This window comes from Lactuca serriola, chromosome 2, assembly GCF_051521515.1.
Source record: "Lactuca serriola cultivar US96UC23 chromosome 2, Lser_US96UC23_V15, whole genome shotgun sequence".
NCBI lineage: Eukaryota > Viridiplantae > Streptophyta > Magnoliopsida > Asterales > Asteraceae > Lactuca > Lactuca serriola.
This window is the reverse complement of record NC_136409.1, coordinates 190,877,781-190,897,347: the sequence shown is the minus strand read 5'-3', so window position 1 is coordinate 190,897,347 and position 19,567 is coordinate 190,877,781. Positions and strand designations below refer to the sequence as shown.

The 19,567-nt window shown below is 30.9% G+C and overlaps 1 protein-coding gene and 1 pseudogene across 2 annotated transcripts; one reads left to right on the top strand and one right to left on the bottom strand.

Moving 5' to 3' along the window:
- Positions 1-949: 949 nt before the first annotated feature.
- LOC145087869 (arogenate dehydratase 1 pseudogene) lies at positions 950-2,639 on the bottom strand (annotated as a pseudogene).
- A 5,261-nt stretch (positions 2,640-7,900) lies between these two features.
- Positions 7,901-9,522, top strand: LOC145087870 (uncharacterized). 2 transcript variants are annotated; one of them, XM_079025970.1, is made up of 2 exons: positions 7,901-8,781; positions 9,058-9,522. In XM_079025970.1, the coding sequence occupies exons 1-2, from the start codon at positions 8,253-8,255 to the stop codon at positions 9,078-9,080; spliced, it is 552 nt and encodes a 183-aa protein (XP_078882096.1). In that variant the 5' UTR covers positions 7,901-8,252; the 3' UTR covers positions 9,081-9,522. The 2 variants fall into 2 exon arrangements, with proteins under 2 accessions (XP_078882096.1, XP_078882095.1); XM_079025969.1 differs by having other exon boundaries at positions 8,869-9,522.
- Positions 9,523-19,567: the final 10,045 nt, after the last annotated feature.

The window sequence follows — 19,567 nt, the reverse complement described above, 5'->3', positions numbered from 1 at the left end:
ATACATGCACGATCCTCGGGAACCTCATTTTACTGCTCTCAAACGTATCTTGCGCTATATTCAAGGAACTACTGCTTATGGTCTTCAAATATATTCATCCCCAGGTCGCACTCTTACGGCATACTCTGATGCTAACTGGGCAGGCTGCCCTGTCACGAGACGTTCTACATCCGGTTATTGTGTCTTTTTAGGTGATAATCTTCTTTCATGGTCTTCTAAACGTCAGAACACTACATCTAGGTCGGGTGCTGAAGCTGAATATAGAGGTGTTGCTAATGCGGTTGCTGAAACATGTTGGCTTCGTAATTTACTTCTTGAGCTTAATTATATTCCTGCCAGGGCTACTATTGTTTACTGTGATAATGTTAGTGCTGATTACATATCATCTAATCCGATTAATCATCAGCGTACGAAACATATCGAGATTGATCTTCATTTTGTTCGAGACAACGTAGCTACTGGACATGTGCGAGTTCTCCATGTTCCGTCTTCCTCTCAGTATGCTGACATTTTTACCAAGAGTCTTCCTTCTCCGTTATTTCTCGATTTTCGGACCAGTTTGAACATTCGACACGTTCAATCTGCGGGGGCTGTTAGTGTATTATTATTAATTTATGTATTTGTATTATTTTGTATAGTCCGGCCCTTTTATTGTTTGGCCCTTTTCTCATATGTTACTTATATATTATGGGTTATTAATGAAAAGGGTTCATGGGGAATTTTATACGATATCAAACATTACCTCGTATACTCTATTTAATTTAATTTTATATACGATAAAATCAATATGTATCTATTAATTAACTGTTGGAATACAATACACCACTAATGGCAAAATCGCATCTGAATGACGTATTAGACTATTAGTAGTGGAGTAGTGGTAGGTGAACTCGACAACATGCACGCATTATTTAGCTAATAAATATAATATAATATAATAAATATAATATAATAAATTGAGATTTGAATAAGATTAAAAACCAATAAAACATACAAGTTTGTTTACATATATTTCAGAAATTTGGAATTATTAACCATCACTTGTTCTCAACTTGGCTTGATGACTATCCACCATATTTACTCAAACATTGCCTATTTTTTATTTCCAAAAAATAGGCAATTTTAATTTAAAACTAAACATACGAAAAAAATGACGTCATAAATAAATCATTGAGAAGAAGGGGACCAAGGGGTCATGTCCATGGGATAGCTACCCAACACCCTGAGGAATGATGTAAATTCCTGAACCTCGGCCAATGCATTCTGTGCTCTTACGTCCGCCATTGAAGCTTCAAAATCCACGTAGAACAAGTACTCGAAGTGTTTCGCCGTTCCTACGTTCTCGTCGCCGACGAGCCTGATCGGACGGTTGCGATGTGGACGGCTTTCGATTTTGGTTAAGTTGATATTCCGGAATGCGAACGCCGATAGAACTTTGAACAACACCGACGTTCCTTTGTCGTGAGCGAATACAATGCTTGTCTTGAACGGGATGTCAACTCGTGGTATGATTGGCTCACGAGCAAGCATGACGAATCGTGTGACGTTGCTTGAATCGTCCTGGATCCCATCGGCCAGGATATTAAGGCCGTACAGCTCGGCGGCGCGTGCAGATGCGATTGCCGCTGTGTCACGGAGGTTGTTTGCCGCCACGAATTCTGCTGCTCCTGCAGTATCGTCGACAGCCTCGCGAGTTACGGTTAAGCCGAGTTTGGTGAGAGTTAGCTCGCACTGAGAAAGAGCTTGCGGATGGCTAATCACGCGGTTGAGGTATTCTTTCCGGACGCCTGGTAAAGCTAGAAGGCAGTGGTGAACAGGGAGCTGGACTTCTCCGACGATGTGGAGACGGTGGCGCAAAAGTAGATCGTAATTCCGATGTATGCTCCCGCCTAGAGAGTTTTCAACCGGCAAAACAGCGCGATCTGCAATCCAAAGCTCAACCGCTTGAAATGCAACCTCGAATTGATCACAAGGAATGGCCTCACAATTCGGATAAGCTTTACCGGCGGCAGCTTCACTGTACGCACCAGCTACACCTTGATACGCAACGCGCAGCGTCGAACCGTGCAACGGCGCCGGTGATAGATCGGCGATGGTGAGCGGCTTCGGTAACTTATCAATCGGAACTAGATCTAAACTAGTATGTCCATTGACAACAGTTATATTATCAGCACCGTTGGATTTCTCGGTGTTCTGCTGCTGCGACACCACCTTGCTAGCCAAAATCGCACACGAGCTCTGCCAATCGGTTCTGCTCTTAACAACCCCTCCATATGCGAAGTTGTTGTTGGTGGTCGGCGCAGCTGCTGACAGGGGAAGATTAGTAGCGTTGGTTGCCCCGGCATCATACCGGCTTGCAACACATTGAACGGTGAGCTGAGTTGGTTGAACGATTCGGTGGGAAACCGCGTGTAATGACTTGAACCCAATACTCGATGAAGGAGCAACACACTGCATATTTGATATTTCTCCCTTAATTTGTTTTTCAGATCAAGAATGAATGGAATTACGAAGAAAACTAATGAAATGACTAAAAGCTATGAAAAAGAACAAGATGTTATGGAAGCTTGTTGTTGGCCAAGCTGAGATGAAAAGAGTGCAAGGAAGCTGTTTTTATATCGTGGTGGAGGAGGCGATGGCTTCTGAGTGGTTGGGTCAAGCTCACACCTACCACCCTCCTTCCTTCCTGTAAGTGTTTATTTGACTTTTTAGATCGCTTTGCTTTTACTTTTCAATTTCATATCATTTTTAAACTAATTTCATGGTTTTATAATAAGAATTATAGGACCTTTCAAATAAAAATTATGTTGATAAGGTAACTTTCAACGAACATGATGGGAAATTCAAAAGTATTTGTTTTTTTCGTAGTTAACTAAGTCAAGAAAATACTATATTGTCACTTTACTATCTCACTTTACAAAATATAAAAAGATATTTTATTATAAAACATGTCACAATGAACCAATTGTCTAAAATCTATATTGCCCTCTCAATAAAATATCTTTTACAAAGAGATATTTTTATCTCTTGTAAAAAAAAGCAATTACATTAAAATATTAAAATAAAATGGTTTTTGCATCAAATTTTAAAATAGATATTTGAAAAAATATGAATTGAAAGAGGGATAGTTTGTAAATGGGACTTCAAATATTGAGAAATTTTCATATTGACTCTAATGATGGAATAATGAATAACTGAAAACGACCATTAGGCATTGGATTTGATAGTCATTAGGTGAATCAATGTTATTTTGAAACAAGAAAGAGTAAATATCGGTAGTTTCGTAGTTTTATATAAAACTATTTTTTTTCTTTAAAGAGAAATATGTTTTAACGCGTGTGTATATATATATATATATATATATATATATATATATATATATATATATATATATATATATTCTGCATATAAAAGTACTAACCATCTTAATGCATTGTTTAAAACATAGTTTGAAGGACTATTGACCAAAACAATCTAAATTTTTATTATATTTTACAATTTTATAAATAAATAGACCTCCTCCATTAATTCGAGGTTTAATATAAAATTTTCATTTAAATAATTAGAACCGGTGTCCGAACATCTAAATTTTCCTTCATTAAAAACTACCGGAATATTATAAATCGCCATTTTATATAAACGCTATAATAACTGTGAAAAAATTGAAACCATTACAGTAACTTTGCCATAAATATGAATATTGTTTATTTTAAAATAATAAAAAATAAAACAGTTGTATATATCGAGTCTTCAATGCTGAATTAGTGAATTATATTTCATTTTTGAGATCTGAAATTTTTCATTGAAAATTTCAAACTCATTTGTGTTTCCTTCATTTTACAAAACCCATATGAACGATTCTTGAGAATGTTTTTAATTTTGAAAATTACTTATTTTTAAGATTGTCACCGTAAATTAATTAATAAATTAGTTTGTTACATATGCGTTTTCAGTTAAGTATTTATTTAAAGATATATAATTAAGTACCAACATATAAAACTAAAAACTTGGTGGTTATCATAGAAAATATATTTCAATATTTATCAATCACACACTAATCGAGTCAAGAGGACATGTTAAGCTAAAACGGATGTATTTAGGCCGCAAAATTTAAGACATGATTAATGTTTTATCATATTAGGTTAGATTACAGATTACTATCGTGAAAATAATGGTTGCCAAAATAGGTCCTAAACCAATGGTCCAAATACTAAACCAAAACTACCGGTTCGTAATTGACGACAAAATAAAAAAAACGCGGAGTCCATATACAGGAATACTTGGTTTCGGTTGTATAAAAGAGGAAATATATATACCTCTACTTTAACTGAAATCATACATAAACTGAAATCATACATACTTATAAAGCTAGCATTTTTTCTTGAATCTCATGTATTTGAAACCCCCATTCTTTTTTCCTTTCACCACATTCATTTGAAACTCCCATGACTTTTCAATTTCTTTATAATAATAATTATAATTTGGTAATTAGGTTAAATAAATATCAAATCTAAAGTGTATTCATATATAAACTAAATTTCAATATTAAAATAATATCTTTAATTCTACTTATAAAATTATGTTTTTTTAACTTTTAACATATCATACTTAATTTATTAGTTTTAATATATTGTTGAATGTAAACCATTATCATTTTAAAGGTATAATTTTTGAACAATTTGTATAAAATACTTAAATTATTAATTAAAATATAACATTATAGGCTCAACTTAAATATAAATTTTATTTAACTTATACAACCCAAAGATTATTTTATAAATAATTAAAAGTGATTAATTTTAGTGTCTTTCTAATAATGATTGTAAGTTGGTTAATAAGGTTAAATAAATATCAAACCTAAAGTGTAATCATAAATAGACTAAATTTCAATTTTAAAATAATATCTTTACTTCTATTTATAAAGTTATGTCTTTAAATTTTAACATATTATACTTAATTTATTATATTTAAAATGTTGTTGCATGTAAACCATTATCAGTTTAAAGCTATAATTTTTGAACAGTTTGGACAAAATACTTAAATTGTTAATTTAAATATAATATTACAGCGTCAACTTAAATAAAAATTTCAGTTCTACTAAAAAAACCAAATAATATTTTGTAAATAGTTAAAAGTGATAAATTATAGTGATAAATGCAAATACTAAATTGTAATATCAGTTTAACTAAAATATTTCCTAAATATATTTATATAATCGTTAAAAATTTTCAAATAAGTAGCTTAAAATAACTTATAATAACAATAGTTAAAAATAACTATATATAAATGATTATATTGTTATCTTTAAAATCAAAAAATAATGTTTGATGTTTTAAATAATTATAATGATAGGAATTAAAACATTAAGCAAACATAATTTAAAAAATTAGTTAAAAATAACAACTATAAATAATATTAAACCATATATAATATTTAATTTTATTGATGTGTAACTCGCGAGTAGAAGTCATTCAAACGATTGAGATTATAACGTTATAATAGATTTATATATTATCATACAATTCAAAATAGTCAATATATTATATCAAATTAATATACGAATTATTATATCAAATTTAACAACAACGTTAGTGTTATATTTTAAAATATATATATTTGTAAAGACTTCAACTATATAGGTGTTTCTGCGCATTACAATGTCAACTCAAATATAAATTTCAGTTCCATTTAAAAAAAACAAATGAATATTTTATAAATAGTTAAAAGTGATAAATTGTAGTGATAAAAACAAAAACTAAATTGTAATTTTAATTTAATTAAAATATTTCTTAAATATATTTTTATAATCGTTAAAAGTTTCCAAATAAATAGCTTAAAATAACTTACAATAACAATAGTTAAAAACAACTCTATATAAATGATTATATTGTTATCTTTAAAATAAAAAAAACAATTTTGATGTTTTAAATAATTATAATGATAGAAATTAAAACATTATGCAAATAAATTTTAAAAAATTAATTAACAATAAAAACAACTATAAACAACATCAAATCATATATTATATTTAATTTTATTCATGTGTAACTCGCGGGTAGAAGTCATTTAAACGATTGAGAATAAGAACTTATAATAAATGTATATATTATCATATAATTCAAAATAATCAATATATTATATCAATTTAGTATATATACAAATTATTATATCAAATTTAACAACAACGTTATTGTTATATTTAAAAAATCATATATTTGTAAAAACTTCAACTATATAGGTGTTTCTGCGCAACGCGCGGGCATTCGCCTAGTGGAGAATAAAACTAAATACTATGAAAGCTTGCATTCAAAACAAAACTTCCTAAAAACCAAATAAGAAACCTAAAGAGATATATTAAAAGAGTTTTAACTGAAATAGAAACTAAAACTAATATAGAGTAAATTACAGAAATGATCACTCTGGTTTGGTCGAGTTTTCAATTTTAGTCCCTAAGTTTAAAATTTGATACTTTACATCCCTATGTTTTTGTGAAAATTGCACTATTGGTCCTTAGTCCAAATAAAAAGACCAAATTACCCTTTCTTTCTTTTATTTTTTTCTTGTAACAATATATATATATATATATATATATATATATATATATATATATATATAGGTTTAGTTTCTATGGAAAACAAAAAAACCTTAAAAATCATAAAAATGCATAAAAAAACACTTAGAGATCACAAAAAAAATTTGAATTTTTTTATAAAAAAATCGCAGGTTTTTTTTAAAATTCGCTGAAAAAAAAAATTTTAAAATATATTTTCTTTTTTGTAAAAAAACATTTTTTTATCAAAAAAAATTTCACCAATTTTGTATAAAAAGCTGCGGTTTTTTCAAAAAAAATTCAAAAAAAGTTTTGTGATCTCTAAGTATTTTTCTATGTATTTTTATGATTTTTAGTTTTTTTTTGTTTTCCAAATAATCTTTACCTATATATATATATATATATATATATATATATATATATATATATATATATATATATATATATATATATATATATATATATATAATTGTTTTTTATATTTATTTTAATAGAATTAATATAGATTAGTTATAAAATTATTTTTATTTTTTAAATCAATTATCTATATTATATAAAATTATATTATTATTATTATTATTTATTTTTTGCTTTATTTATTTTTCTTTGTTTTGTGGTTTAAAAAAATTTGAAGCTTTATTTAAATAAATTTTTAATGTTTTTTTTTGTCGTTTTGGTTGTCCAATATAATTACTTAATGTTGCTTTTATGTGTTTTTTGTTTACATCATTCACTTATATATAAAGATGTAATTGAACTGAACGTTCGGTGAGCCGTTCGTAAACTTTTCGGCGGGAAGTTCATTTATGCATGTTTATTTGATAAATGAACGAACATAAATAAAAATTATCATTCGTTTAGTTAAAAAAACAAACATGAACAATGGTCTCGTTCGTTCATTTATTTTCGCGAACGTTCGTTTATGATGTTTATTTACGTTCATTTATGTTCGTTCGTTTAATTTATTTATATTTATTTATGTTCAATTTTTTTTTATTGTATTACTATATTATATGTTTGTTTATGTTCTTATATGTGTTTTAATGTTTTATGTCTTTTTCGTTTACATCATTCGTTTATATGTCAGTGCTTTTTTATTTATTGTCTAAATAATTATATCTTTTCGTATAACTATTTCTAAAAAAAAAAAGTAAACCTATATATATATATATATATATATATATATATATATATATATATATATATATATATATATAGGTTTACTTAGTTTTTTTCGGTAATAGTTATATGAAAAAATATAATTTTATATATAATTTAAACGAACAAAACATCAAAAAAATAACATTAAAAAATATATTTAAATAAAACGTCAAAAATATTAAATGATTTTTAAACCACAAAAATAAAGATAAATAAATAAAGCAAAAAATAAATAAATAATAATAATATGATTTTATATAAGTTAGATAACTAGATTTAAAAAATAAATTTTTTATATAAATACTCTATATTAATTCTATTAAAATAATGATAAAAAACAATAATATATATAACAAAAAGTTAAAAGAAAAAGAAAAAGGAAAGAAAGGGTAATTTGGTTATTTTATATGGACCAAGGACATACAATGCAATTTTCAGAAACCACAAGGATGTATCCTATCAAATTTTAATTTTTGGTACCAAAATTGAGAATTCAACCAAACCACAGGGTCCAGTTAAAACATATGTTTACTAGTCATGAATGGACACAATCAAAATGGTCCAAAAAAAAAATGGAACAGGAGCTTATGCAATCGTGATAAGCCGATCTTTTTGGAATGGGGTAAACTTATGCTTAAAGGTTTTCTCCCCGTTAGTGAAACTCCTACGACTAGCTAATGGAGATCAAAAGGCATCAATGGGCTTCTTGTATGGAGAGCTTCAACAGGCCAAAGAAGATATAAAAATGGCTTTCAACAATGTGGAGATTAACTATCGTTCTATCATAGAAATTATTGAGACAAGAGCAAAAGGTCGGCTTGATAGTCCACTACACATGACGGCTTACCTGTTAAATCCTTATTATTTATATAAAGATCAAAACATAAAAGATAATGTCATGGTTTCGGATGCAATTTTCATATGTGTTGAAAAGTTTTTTCGTGATGACATTGACAAGCAAGATCAGGTGATAAATATGGAGCTCCCAAAGTACAAGGAAAAAGAAGGAGATTTTGGAAGAATATTGGCAGCAAATGGGTGTTCCGAAAATAGCAGTTCTTATGATCCAGGTATGTTGTAAAACTTCTAAAAGTGCCCCAGAAAATACTTGTAAAACAAGACAAAAAAACAGCTTAATGTTTCTTTTTATTTGTTAGCTACTTGGTGGATGACTTATGGAAATTCAACACCAACTTTGCAAAAGATGGCTATAAAGATCCTCTCATTAACCACTAGTTCCTCTGGTTGTGAAAGAAATTGGAGTGCTTTTGAATGGATAAATAATAATTTGTTACTTAATAAGTAATTTTATTATTATCTAACTTTATTGTGCCTTTTTTAATCAGATACACACAAAGAAAAGAAATAGGCTTGATAGCCAAAGATTACACAATCTTGTATTTGTTTAGTTTAATTCCAAACTCATCAACAAATGGGAAAGAAATAAGAAACAAAATAGAGATGTATTGCGTTCTCTCGATGCTAGTAAGGCACAATCGTGGATTGTTGATATTAATGATGACGATGAGGAAATGGAAGAAGGTGAGGGTTTGGAGGTTGGTGGAGAAGCAATTGATAATACAAACCAAGAGGCTAGAGAACTTCATGATGATGATTTTGTGTCGGATGAAGAACAAGTGGAATGTGAAGAAGATTTTGAATTTAATTCTGATGAAGGTTTTGTGGATACAAATGAAGACGGTTACTACTCCAAGGATGTAACATGCTTTTGTAATGTTAACCGACGTTTTGAAAACTGACACTTTTTGTAAACTCTTAATATAATTGTCAAAACTGACACTTTTTGTAAACTCTTAATATAATTGTCAATCGGTGACGATATATATGTTAGATAAAATGTATATTGACATGAGAAAACATTGGGTTTTTTTGTTAATATATGGTTTTTTATGTTATTTGATGATGGTAAAAATATATACAAATATATAAAATTTTGCCGCCTTGTCACGCCTTGAAAAACGTCATGGCCTCGTCATGTCTCTCAAAACTTGAGGCTCGGGTATGCCACCAAGTCACGCCTTACGTTATTTAGAACCATGATAAAGACCTAGTATTCGTACAATACAAAACGATATAAGAAACCAAAAGACTAAACTGCACAAATGGTCCCTGTTGTTAACTGAAAATTGCAACTTTAATCCAAAAAGGTTTGGACTAACACCAGTAGTCCAAAGTTTTCAATTTGTTGCGAGTTTGGTCCAATTTACTTTAAACTTTTTTGTAATAAAGATTTTACCTTTTTTTTCTTTTTCACTTTTTTTATTTATTTAAATATTTTTATGATTAAAAAAAATTAATAAAAATATACCCCTCTCTCTCTCTCACACACACAACACAATCCAAACCACACCATAGTTCTAAAGTTCTTAAAAAAAATACAAACATACAAAACAAACAAACTCATAAATCTGAAAGATTTCTAGAACTAAATAAACAAAAAATCCTAAAATCGAATTTGAAGCCCCAAAAAAACCCAGAAAACGAATATGAAATCGTATGTTCTTCAAAATTATTTTCTGGAACTAAAAACCCCAAAAAAACAAATTTGTAATTGATTTGTGTGTATGGGATAGATCAAGAAACATCACCCATTTGACAGGATCCACTGGACAACACTCGGTTTAACCCGAATAGAAAACCTAATCGGCTTCAACCCGCCATTAAAATCAATTTACAGTGAAATCGAGCTCGTCGTAAAGGTGGAATCACAGGAAAAAACAACGAAGAGATCTCGGCTACACGAAGAACTCGAACTCTTCATCACCACCGCTGGAAACCCTAGATGTGCCGCCTGTCCAAACCATAGCGCCGCCATCAGATGAGAACAGTCTCCATGAAACCCTTGCCACCATGAACATCCCATATTTGTGTCTCAGGGAGTAGCAAATGAAGAAGAAGTTTGTCGGTGGATTTGAATCATATGCACAAGGGATTTGAATCAAATGTCGCTGTGAACATCTCCTACTGGATGAACGAATGTGATGGTGGTGGAATGGGAGACGCTAAAGTTGAATCAGATGCAAGAGGGATGAGAGGAATATATTTATGGGCCAAATTTCTTTTGCTTTTCATATCCATACACTAAAACCAAAGAAGATTAACGGTGTTAAGGTTTTAGATGTGGGAGACAGATGACGACTTGAGAGAGAGATTTATTTTTATTTTTATTTTCTTGTTTTTTTAATTTGAAAATTAGGAGAGAGATATTTATTTTTATTTATTTTTTTGATTTTTTAATCAGAAAATCAGGAGAGAGAAAGAGAGATATTTTTATTAATTTTTTAATCATAAAGTATTTAAATAAATAAATAAAACTGAAAAAGCAAAAGAAAATGATAAAATAGTCATTACAAAAAAATTTAAAGTAAATTGGACCAAACTCACAACAAAATGAAACTTTGGACCTTTAGTGCTGGCTCAAACCTTTTCGGACCAAAATGACAATTTTCAGCTAACCCACGGAGATCATTTATGCAGTTTAGTCAAACAAAAAAGGATACATTGATGACTTGTTACTGATATAGCCACATAAAAAAATAAGCTACCAAAACAATTTTGTACACTTGTAGGCATGTTCACAAAATAAACGATATGTACATCAAAGCTATACATAATATGACAATGCCTCAAATATTAAAGAAAACTGCCTTTTATAGAAAATCACATATGCCTTCATATTTTGCAAATAAGTTAATAAACTCCTACTATAGTATGGAATCCGAATAATATTTTTCTGATATAATCACGGAGAGTTCGACTTTTTTTTCTTTAAAAAACAACTATCATAACCGTGCATAGGAGGTTTACTAGTAACTTTGTTTAACAATAATCAATCAAAATAATAAAATTCTTAATTTAGTTTTGTTAAACAAATTGATCGTTATGGTCGATGAAATTTCCCAAAATTTTAAAGTTCTAAATTGAAATTGGAGATCAAAAAGGAAGAAAGGTAAGCATATATGGTCATTTATTTTTTCTGAACCAAAATGTCTGCAGTCTGCGGACCACACCTGTAGAGTTCTGCAGTAGAAAAGGTGAACCAAACATCTTCAGTCTGAAAAAAGAAGACTGTTTGTTTTTTTAACATCTGCATGCTACTAAAATAAACTATTTTTTTAACTTCAAAGTGTCTTTTTAATATTTTTATGACTTTCTTATAAATAATTAACAAATCTAGATCAACTTTTATGTATTATTGTATAAAAAGTGAAAAAAATTGTACGAATTAACGTATATATTTGATAAAAACCAACAATTTTGGTCACAAAGTTATACAAAACATTGTAATTACGAATCAAACAATTTGATATATAAATGGATGGAAATAAACTTCGATTTTTTCAATTAAATCAATTAAAAACGTACCATAAATATTTTCTCAAAAAATTGACGATGTTGTATTAAATAATGTTTTATAAAATTTGGCATAGAAATATAACAATATATTATGATTCTTTTTATTCATATTTATATAAACAACTTCAACGATCATTATTATAATATATTTTTATTTATAAATTTGTCAAAAATATCATGTTTGTATCGTCAAACCTTTTTTTTTAAGTATTGTAACTTTTTTTCAAATTGTTTATCATTAATAAAATTGCAATAAATATAAATTAAAAAAAGCTAAAAAAAATAAAGATATATATGTTTTTTTAGGCTAGAAGATGTCTGAAGATGTTAGAAGACTCTAGTCCACATCTGCACCAAGAAGAGGACGCGCATACATTTTTAGGTCTGCAGTCTTAAAAAAACAAACAGTCTGCAAAGACTAATGTTTACGCGTGGTTTGCACTGCACAAATTGAAAAGACCAAGAAGATCTACGGACAAAAAGCAATCAACACCTAAATAAAAAACATATTGTGTGGTAAAACCTTCAAATAGATGAAGCAACCGATAAAATTTATCATTTTACCCCTTTATTAATTAGAAGTAACAAATACTCAAATCATCGAAAAATAAAAAAATAAAAAAAAAAAAAACAATGAAAGTTGGTTCATACACAAAAGTTTTTGTCTATACACAATAATTTGGTGTTTTAAAATGCTATATTATACAACTTTATAAATCACAATTTTTTGTGTATGAAGAAAATACTAATCATTTTCCTTAAAAAATTGAAAAATCTCTGATAAATTCTCAATATTATGGGTCAGTTTACGGTTTAATACCAACATATATTTGAACATAAAAATCTAGATTATCTAATTTTATAAGATAAAATGTTATTTTTTGTTGAAAAAAGTAAATACTATTTCATTAATTTGGACAAAATATAAAACAATCGGAACTTTTTTAAAAATCGTGATTATATTGTAACCTGACCCAAAATATTATGACTTTATTGTAGATTTCTTAAAAAAAAAAATCAAAAACAACTTTAAATATGACAACGATGAATAGCCATCGGCATTTAATATTAAACTATTCTTAACTATTAACCAGAATGAATAAATCATATGCCTCCAACAAAAATTATAAAGAAATTTACATGCTAAAACTATTTATTTGGTCGACTTTTCCAACGTAACGCACGAACAAACAAAATAGTTATTACAACTAATAATATACCATTGTAAGTATACTTAAATAACTTTTAGCCCGTTCAATCAATTTGATTTAATTTATTTATTGGCTCACTAAAAATAAGCTTTAAATCAAAATTATTCCGTTTATAAATAAAATATCAAATAAAAGCCAAAAACAGTGGAGGGGTCAAACGTTTCAGTTGAAGACATTTAAATAAGTGTATTTAAATTTTAAATAAATTTAATAATATCACGTTTTACATCCTCTACTTCCCTTCTATTTAATACATTAAAACTAAAAAAATAAAAAACTTTTTGTTGATGTATAGGTTTGATTTAATGATTTGTATTCTATTTATTTATAATAATTGGATTTTATATCATTAAAACTTAAACCTTTCACAGAATCATTGATATTTAATTAAATTAGTCATATGTCAAATATATAACCAGGTCAGAGTGTCGTCGCTATGCATTTTAGATTGATCATCAAATTTAGGCTACTATATAGAAGATTGTGTATATATCTTCTTTAAAGAGGCATGCCAATTGATAATTGCTATGCATTGCTTTTAATATGCCAACATGGAGTAAATTAAACTAATAAACTAGTCGTACGAAATTGAACTATTTTACATCAAAAGTGAAAAAGGAATTTGTTAGAATAGATCATATGTGCTTGTCTATCGATACATGATCTAAAAATAGCCAATGTGTTGTCTTCCTCAAGTCAAATAAGTCGACGCATATATATGATCAGACATTCAAGCTTGTAATATAAGAATCAAAAATATTATTTGCATTATTAAATTGCTAGGTTCATTTTTATGCATCTTCTAAACAAATTTTCTTAGGCATTTTGAAGTGGAAAATAATAGAATAACATTGTAAAAAAAAAGACGGACGGAAACAAAATCTGACGCTCAAGAACAATCTAATATTCTTAAAGAATTACTATCTAATTCTTATTAAGATTATATCAAACCTAACTAAAAAGCGAATAATTTAAAAGGAGATTAAGTGATTAATAATTAACAATCAACTAAAACCGTATAATAATAAAAGGTAATCCAAGCCCAACAATGCTTTATATTTGGTTGGACGAAAAAGCAAACTTAAAGATACTCTAGTCCAAAATTCTAGCTCCACAAGCCCAAATCACAACTTGTTTTAAAAAGACAAGAAGATGTGTTTGCATCTCTTACGGGCGTTGCTCGGAGTTAAGTCTATCACATACGTTGTACACAAAAGATACAATACTTTGGAATAGGGTTTTCGATTTATGACACAACACGAAACGAAACTGAGACAAAATCGAAATTTGAATTCGTATCAAGTGTAACAAACATGATGTCGTGTTGTGTTCGTATTAAAAATTCGACACAAAATTGACATGATTTAAGTGCTGTTTGTTTTTCCGAAGTGAAACTGTCTGAAGTCTGCGGACCACCTCTACAACCCTCTGCAGCAGAAGAGGTGGACCAAAATGCTGCAGACTGTAATGAGAAGCATGTTGTTTTTTTAACGGCTGCAGATATTAAAAAAATTAAAATAAAATAATTTACTAAACCAAAAACAGTTTTTTAATACCAAAAATTTAATAATTGTAGTCTTAACCTATGCTGGAAGGACGACTGACGGAAGGGGAGACGTCGGTGGGGGTTGCGACGGTGGGGGCTGCGCTGGTGGTCGCTGGTCTGAGAGGAGTATCGGTCGAGAGAAGGTTGGAGATGGAGCCTCACGATCGACTTGCCTGGAACAAATGGAGGTGGCCGCTTTTTTTTAGGGTTTAGTTTTGAAGAGGTTAGAAGCAATTTTCAAGTGTTGTCCCAAGCAGAGGACGGGAAGAGGGTTTTAATTTCGAAGTCTACGAAAAAACAAACAGCTGCGGGAAAGAAAGTGTTGCCCGTGTGCTGCGCCGCACAGCACGAAGAGGTTTGAAGAGGTTTTTAATAAAAAACAAACATCACCTTAGTATTTGAGATAAATCATGACCTAAGTTAGATTTATTAAATTAGTCAAAGTTGTATCTATTTTCCTTGTATAGCTCTGATTTTACTCTTGTATCTTTGTATTTATACATCTTCCTTTATTCAATTATAATATGTAGAAAAGATTATTAAAGTCTAATATAGTATAAGCCAAACTTTTGATCCTCTCTTTCTTGTAACCGTATTCCAGCCCCCCCCCCCCCCTCCCCCCTTTTTTTTCCTTTCTTCTTCTCGCCAAACTTCCTATGAGCACCCTCATCTATATGCTTACAATCAACTTAAACTCTTCCAACTATCACCTCTGGCAAAATCAAATCAACCCACTACTGCTCCATCAAAATTGGATGTGCTTCGTTGATGGCTCGTACCCTGCTCCTCCGAAAACAACTTTGATTGAAGGAAAAGAAACTCAAAATCCCGCCTATGTCTCATGGGTTGAAATCGATCAGAAAGTGCTTCTCATCCTCCAATCTTCGTTGTCTGAAGAAGCAATGGCTGAAGTGTTGGGTTCTCTTCCTCTCGTGAAGTATGGAAAGCCTTGGAGTCGGCTTATAGCCATGTCTCAATGGAGAGATCTCAAAAACTAAAAGACTCTCTACGGCAATTAAAAAAAGGGTACTCTCTCTGTTTCTGATTTTGCTAAACAATTTAAGTCCATTTGTGATAAACTTGCAGCTATTGGACACCTGTTCCCGATATGGACAAATGTCATTGGTTTCTCTGTGGCTTAGGCCAGCTTTTGAAACTTTTTCTACTGCACAAAGGGTTGTTCAACCAAGACCTTTGTTTCGTGATCTTATTACTCGAGCCGAGGGACACGAACTGTTTGTCTCCTCTCTCCATGGTTCTCGTCCTTCCCTTGCTGCCTTTACAGTCCATCAAGTTTTTCAGCATTCTATCGTGGACGAGGCAGAGTTGGTCGGTCTCAAAATCGGGGAAATTCTTCCTTTCGAAGCCGAGGTTGACGACCCACTCATTGCCAACTATGTCGTCATGAGGGCCACTACGCAACATCTTGTACAGAACTGGGTAACTATGCTCAGAAGTCTTCTTATTCGGCTGCAAACATGGCTCAAGCTTTCACTACCGACTGCAAAATAAATGACTTCACTTCATATTGGTACGTAGACTCTGGTGCTACAGCCCATATGGCTCCTTCAACAACTAATGTTGACTCATCTGTTCCTTATCATGGACATGAGAAAGTTTCTTTTGGAAATGGTAACGTGCTTCCCATGTCTCGTCTTGGTACTCTATCAGTTAACCCAACATTGAAATTGAAGGATATTCTCATTGTTCCAATAATCAAAAAGCAACTACTTTCAGTAAAGCAAATTGACTAATGATTACCCGGTTGACTTCTTATTTTCTCAGTCTTATCTTGCTATACAGGATTCAGTCTTATATTGCTGAATCAGTTATCTCACCTATTAAGGCATCCTTTGAGTTGTGGCATAAATGCCTTGGTCATGTCGCTTTTGATGTTATTTCAATTCTAAATAAACATGGTCATTTTAATCTTACTTCGATTTTACCAAAACCTAGTATTTGTCCATCTTGTGAACTTTCAAAGCAACATCGTTTTCCTTTTCAATTAAATGATAAACGTTCCTTGCATGTTCTTGATATGGCTCATTGTGATTTATGGGGACCTTCTCCCGTTACCCCGGTTGATGGATATCGATACTATGCATTATTTTTTGATGATTACTTGAGATTTTCTTGGTTTTATCCTCTTAAAACAAAATCTGTTTTTTTTAGGTGTTAAATGGTTTCTTAAGGTTTGCCCAAACTCAATTCTATTGCAAACTAAAAGTTTTCCAAAGTGATGGGGGAACAAAAATTTTAAACAATCATGTTCGAGATTCATTTCTTAAAAATGGCACTTATCATCAAATTTCTTGTCCATATACGCCACATCAAAATGGACCCGTTGACCGAAAACATCGACATTTAACCGAAACAGGTCTTGCCATGTTATTTGGTGCAAACGGGTCTTGCCATGTTTTTTGGTGCAAATGCACCTGCTACTTTTTGGGTACATGCTTTCTCTTCCGCAACTCATGTTATAAATCGTCTTCCAACCAAGACCTTAAACGACAAATCTCCTTTTGAACTTCTCTATAATTTCGTGCCAAATTACAACAATTTCAAAGTTTTTGGTTGTCGAGAAAACCGATTGTAAAGCCCTCTAATGTAACTTAGGTTGCCTTCTAAAAGCAACTATTACAAGAACCTTAGAAACCGAATTACATGAGAATGTTTGTAGATTACACCAAGAGGCATTATAAGGCAATATGAGCCTTAATGCGCCATGGTCTCGAATTGTTTGTTAAATAAGATTTACTCTAACCTCGAGCTCAGTCTTGGGCTCAAGCTTTTAACGAACTGAACCTGGGTAGCTCGTGACTAGCTTAGCTTGTTTACATCCCTACTCATATTTTGTTGCCATTAATGGCTTTTAACGAACTCATCCCGCCCCCACCTGCTAAAAGATACTCCAAATCTTTTGTTGAAGTGACTAGAGGCATGAACCCTGCACCACCCCCTCCTTTGAACCCCCTTTGCAGATGTCTCTCAAAGTTATCGATCAAAAAATAGGGATTGGTTGAACTTTGCAACTATCACTAGAGAAGTAAAAAAAAATTTACCTCATTTATTGTAACACTCGGATCGCATGTAAATTCGTTTAAAGCTGGTATGTATATTTTAATTTTGATAGGAGCATTGTACGGTGGGTGTAACCAAGAGTTATGTGACATCCCCAATTTTACGGCCAGAAAAGACCGATTTGTTTATACTTTATTTAAAAATCAGAGTATCATTTTGAAGAATAATATTGTGAAATTTGTTCCCAAAAATATGGTAAAGATATTATCAAAGCATTTCCGAATAAATGTATTTTAATTATATTAAAAACGTTGGGATGTCATCGTTAATACATTATATAAGCATAAACGGAAATAGTACATGCCTTACAAACATCTATTATTCTAATGACTTATAATCCATAGATCTCTCATCTGTTCATCACACATGTGCTCTTGTGCTACTACCTGTAATACAAGAAACTGAGTGGGTCAGGCTTGGGAGCCTGGTGAACACATAGGGTTTTCAACCCATAATAATTAAATTCTTTATTTTAATCAAATCATTCAACTTGATTACCCATTCTCGTTATCCTCACTTTCTGTCCCTAAAGCATTTAGTTAAAGGGACCTGTCCTATGGATTATCTTCGGGATAGACAATAATGCTTAGTGGATTCCTCAATAATATATGTCAGTAAGGCGACCATGAAGGGGATGGAGTACACCTGTTGAATACTTAGTTCAAAAACATCTATAGGCTGCGAGCCTGCTAGCGTTGCATTGGACTGTCTAGAATAGTCAGTGGTCGTCATCTATACTCCGCTAGACGACTGGATCATCTTTAAAATCAAGGTCTCTCAGCATTTATCTCATCTTTCATCATCATCTATATTATCTTTCATCTACCCATCTTTATCCAACATAATTATAGGTATAAAATACATATATACAATTTAAATCAAGTAACACATGTATAAATCAACACAGATATCAGGAACACAGATAATAGGCACATATAGCATGTAATTTATATTAAATAATTCGTATCTATGTGAAAAATGAAAGTAACTATGCACTCATTTGTTAAAGTGACGACTCGAAATTCAGGCAGCGCTTCGCTTCTAGAACCTACTTTTTCCTTGACGAAACCTAATATCATTATCACTAAGTCTAGTCTAATATTTATTGCGACTAATTATTAGTCTAGATTCATCATTAATTCAAAGTCTACTTCAAAATATATCAAGGAAGGAACAACCAGGTAGGATCATATCGGAGGTAAGGTCCGTTTGGTATACAAAGTATACTATTTGGAAATCTTACTTTAAACACGTCACTAAATCTAGCCTAGACATCATCCCTGTAAGTAGATCAATCAGTATAACGACTTGTAATCACTGATAAATCTTATTTATAGGTTCATAATAACAATAATGAACTTAAACAGAAGTTATACTTAAAGTGCGGTAAGCATAACTCAACTTACAGGTGGTTTAGCGAGAAACCGGACTCTGCAGGGGCAGAACTTCTAAGCCGAAAGCTTTACTTCTTTGGGATTTCTGACGCTCCGGAGCTTCACTACTAACACCTAGGAAGTGCTAGAGAAAGGTATTGAGGCTTTGGTGGTGGTGGTGGTGGTCGGGGAGAGAAAGAGAGAGAGAGAGAGAGAGAGAGAGAGAGAGAGAGAGAGTTGGATAGAAAGGTGTGAGGAAAATAGTGAC

What these genes read in the sequence shown, in the direction of transcription:
- LOC145087870 (XM_079025969.1), top strand. Translation starts at nt 8,253, where the DNA reads ATGGACACAATCAAAATGGTCCAAAAAAAAAATGGAACAGGAGCTTAT. An exon ending in TAGCAGTTCTTATGATCCAG is followed by an intron (nt 8,782 to 8,868) that starts GTATGTTGTAAA and finishes TTTATTTGTTAG; the next exon opens with CTACTTGGTGGATGACTTAT.